General features: G+C 43.0%; 1 protein-coding gene and 1 pseudogene across 1 annotated transcript; both read left to right on the top strand.

Moving 5' to 3' along the window:
- Window positions 1-1,887: 1,887 nt before the first annotated feature.
- LOC21394329 (mitogen-activated protein kinase kinase kinase 17) lies at window positions 1,888-2,915 on the top strand. Its single transcript, XM_024163828.1, has one exon. The coding sequence runs from the start codon at window positions 1,926-1,928 to the stop codon at window positions 2,889-2,891; it is 966 nt and encodes a 321-aa protein (XP_024019596.1). The 5' UTR covers window positions 1,888-1,925; the 3' UTR covers window positions 2,892-2,915.
- A 44-nt stretch (window positions 2,916-2,959) lies between these two features.
- Window positions 2,960-3,551, top strand: LOC21394328 (annotated as a pseudogene).
- Window positions 3,552-3,914: the final 363 nt, after the last annotated feature.

The raw sequence follows: 3,914 nt of genomic DNA, 5'->3' as shown, positions 1-3,914 counted from the left end.
TGAGGCGCATCTGGGCATTGGCGAGGTGGAGGATGAGGTGCTCCCTCTGGTTCTGAACGCTATCATTTTGGAAGCCAAAGAATAGGGCGAGCCAATCGAGGAGGTCCATGTGAGGGAGCCATTGTGCGAACAGCGGCCGACAGAGGTTCCCGACGGCTCGTAGAGCCACCACCGCGGCTCGAATCTCTGGGTACCGCAACGACGGGTGGTTCGCGAGCAGGTTGTACACCGGGATTATTTTATACGGCATCGACTCCGGGTCTCCCGCCTCTGCCGGACTCGGACGTGACGGTGGGGATGGTCGCTGGCGGAGGCTCATGAGAGGGTTGAATCAAAAGATGCAAATGGGAAAAGAATGCGTTTTTATTTTTAATTTTGATAAACTGTTGCACCAAACACATTTTTTCTATTCGTTTTAATTGTTTGTCCTCGGAAAACGTGAAAAATATTTTTAAAAATAAAAACAAATAGCCACATAATTTTCACACCATTATATTCAAAAAATATATATAAAAGAATATTAATAATTTTAAAATTAATAAAAATCAAAGAAATAAGTTTATTAATTGAGAATTAAAAAAAAAGAAAAATTATTCACACAAATGGTGTTTAACCTATTTAGTAAGTGATAATTTAGTTTTTTTTTTTTATGACAAATCAATATATAATTTTTTAAAATAGGTATAATTTGGTTCTTTTCATTAAGATCCGTTTAAAAATTAACGAGAGAAGACACATGAGCGTTCACGTGACCCATTAAGTTAGAGTATATGTGTAAAAACACATCCTTGGTCGTATTGGGGCTAAAGACGATGTCGACAATGGTATCGGAGAAGATGGGGATGGCTGGTGAAGCTCGGGGCCGCCGGTGAGGGCTCTCACTTTGGGATGATGCACCATTCTCTGACAAACGGCGCTGAGCACGTGAATGGAGGGAAAACAGCGCTAAACAGATGTGAGTGCCATCGCCGCTGTCATGAGTTTGAGCTTCTTCTCCTCGTCGAGCACCATCGTTGCTAAGCATATTTTGGTGCTGCATGGCTTCAGACACAAACAACGATAAAGATACTTCCAGTAGCAATTTAGTAGATAAGGATGGGTTACGATGGCTGCCATGGCTGGTGCAAACATCGTCGTTGTTGCGTGGGTTATCTTCTTCGCGTCGACTTTCTCCTCATCGACCCTGCTCGTCGATGTTCGTGATGTGGGCTCAATTTTGGTAGTTCGTTAGGCGAGATTGATCCGAGTTTGTCAAAATTTTGGATGTTGTCGTTGATTCGATTGAAAGATTGATGAATCTCTTCAAGAAAGGCATCAATTGTGGGCTGTTCGGCTTTGAAATCAAGGGGCGTCGACCTCAATTCTAAAATTGGGCTTGTTTGGTGAGTGTAGATATGAGTTTGTTAATTGTTTTAGTTAGCTTTGTTAGATTCATGTGTTGATGAGTATAGGTGACTAATGATGGTGGTGACGAGAAGAGTTATAGTGGTGCTCGGAAAAAGATAGTGGTGGAGAGGGTGGACGGTCGATGTTGGGTTAATGCTGGTTGTTGTGGTTTTGGTAACGGTGGCCGTAATGGTGGTGGTGGTTTGGCAGAGATGATGGTGGGTGTGAATTTATTTTCTTTGTGGACATGTCAATCATTTTAGTGAAAAAGATGGTCACATGATAGATAAAGTGTATTTTTCCGTTAATTTTTAGACAGATCTTGACAATTAAATTAAAATTACACCTATTTTAAAAGGATGAGGATTAATTTGTCAAGAAAAAAAATTAGAGATCAAATTGTCACCTACTAAATAAATGAAGGACTATTTGTGCCAATAACTTAAAAGATAAAAGATATTTTTGACACAGGGCCGCTCTGCTTTTCCTCGAACCTAGCAAACCAAGCAAAACAAACTTTCTTCTTTCTCTCAATACTCATGGAGTGGGTTCGCGGAGAACAAATCGGCCATGGAAGCTTCGCCAAAATCAGCAAAGCAACACCCACAAAATCATCTTCTCAATTCCCTCCACTAATGGCCGTCAAATCCTCGGAAGCTTGTTGTTCATCTTCGTTGAAGAACGAGAAGCGAGTGCTCGATACGATTGGACTTTGCCCCCAAATCATTCGATATTTCGGCGAAGAACAGAGCGTCGAAAAAGGCGAGGAGTTCCACAATCTTTTAATGGAGTACGCCTCGGGAGGAAGCTTGGCAGACAGAGTCAAGAGCCAGGGCGGTCGTTTGTCGGAATTGGAAATTCGCCGCCACACGAAATCGATACTAAAAGGGCTTTCATTCATTCACTCGAAAGGATTCGTCCACTGCGATATTAAGCTTCAGAACATCCTTGTTTTCCAAAACGGAGCCGCCAAGGTCGCCGATTTCGGGCTCGCGAAAGAGATGGCGACGAAAGTCAACGAGTGTGAGATAAGAGGAACTCCTCTGTACATGTCGCCGGAGTCGGTAAACGACAACGTTTACGAATCGCCGTGCGACGTTTGGGCTCTCGGATGCGCGGTGGCGGAGATGGCGACCGGGAAGCCGGTGTGGGACCACAAGGCGGGGGCGAGTGTTTGGCCGTTGTTGATCAGAATCGGCGGAGAAGAAGAGCCCGCAATTCCATCGGATTTTTCCGAGGAAGGGAAGGATTTTCTCAGAAAGTGTTTCCTTAAAGATCCGGCGGAGAGATGGACGGCTGAGATGCTTCTAAACCACACGTATTTCAAAAGACGAGTACAGAGATTGAACCCTGTACTCAACTCTGTACTCAGCCTGGCAGAAAAGTGCCCAAAGAGTGGTAACGCGATAATCGAGGCTCGCGTCAATTCACTCCTCCGTGTGATCCCTGTCCACTGTCTCCTCTCTCCCTCTCCTGATCTCTTTCCCCCCCAAAATCTGCCATAGATTTAGACACCAAAACCTCAAAACTCTCACTACTCATTTCCTCTTGTTTCCCTCTCTAGACGTTTCCAATGGCGTCTTCTTCTCTCAAGCTTTTCTGTTTCTGTTTCTTCCTAACAATCTTCGTCACCTTGGGAAGTTCCTCTTTAACTCAGCTCGACGACACGAGCTTGAAGCTGATGAGCGACGCCATGGAGTGGCCGACGACAATGTTGCTCTACGACGAGCTCGCCGACGGCGACTTCGTCGACCGGAGATCTCTGTTCTGGAGAGGTACGACGAGGTACTACATATCGTACGGAGCTCTGTCGGCGAACAAAATCCCTTGCCTGCCTCGCTCCGGCAGATCTAACTACACCCACAATTTCTTCAAAGCCAGAGGCCCAGTTCACCCACCAGAGGTTGCTCCAGAATCACTCGCTGCCGACGCTGATTTTGATGTCGTTTGTTGTCTTTTCTCTTCTTATTTATATATAATAATTTTCGTATGTATATATCTGAGTTTGTGTCGTTTCTCTTTGTTGAGATGAGGAATGAAAGTAGTATCAGTGGTGATTATGTATGTTATGGAAGGTACAATTTTGTTGCTGTGAAAGTGGACGTAAGATAAGGTCATGTATTGTTGGTATCTTTGCAATGTGATATTAGACAATGTGTTCATAGATTTGTTTTTTGTTATGTGCATTATTTTTTTTTTTTCATTTGTCCAAATTTGATTATCTTACACATTTGCTAGATCTCCACGTTCCCTTTTTTTTCCTCTATATAAAATGCTGAAAAATTTGTCGTTCTTTTGCTTACACTTGGACTTTTTTTTTTTTAGCAGAGCATTCTTTTAAGATCTGCCTAATACATAAGAAATTGATTCATAATTGTTGACAGTGAAATTTTATGACAAGAATATGTCGGATAATCGCTTAGTAGTCAGTTGGGTTATCGAATAAAATACGTGCTAAAAATAAGAAAAGTGCAACTGGTTGTGTAGATCAGAGGGGTGCTTCTAATATGTGTGAACAAAAATGCAAA

This window comes from Morus notabilis, unplaced genomic scaffold (genome assembly GCF_000414095.1).
Source record: "Morus notabilis unplaced genomic scaffold, ASM41409v2 Scaffold803, whole genome shotgun sequence".
NCBI classification, from domain to species: Eukaryota; Viridiplantae; Streptophyta; class Magnoliopsida; order Rosales; family Moraceae; genus Morus; species Morus notabilis.
The sequence above is the reverse complement of the archived record's forward strand: the minus strand, read 5'-3'. Positions and strand labels throughout refer to the sequence as shown.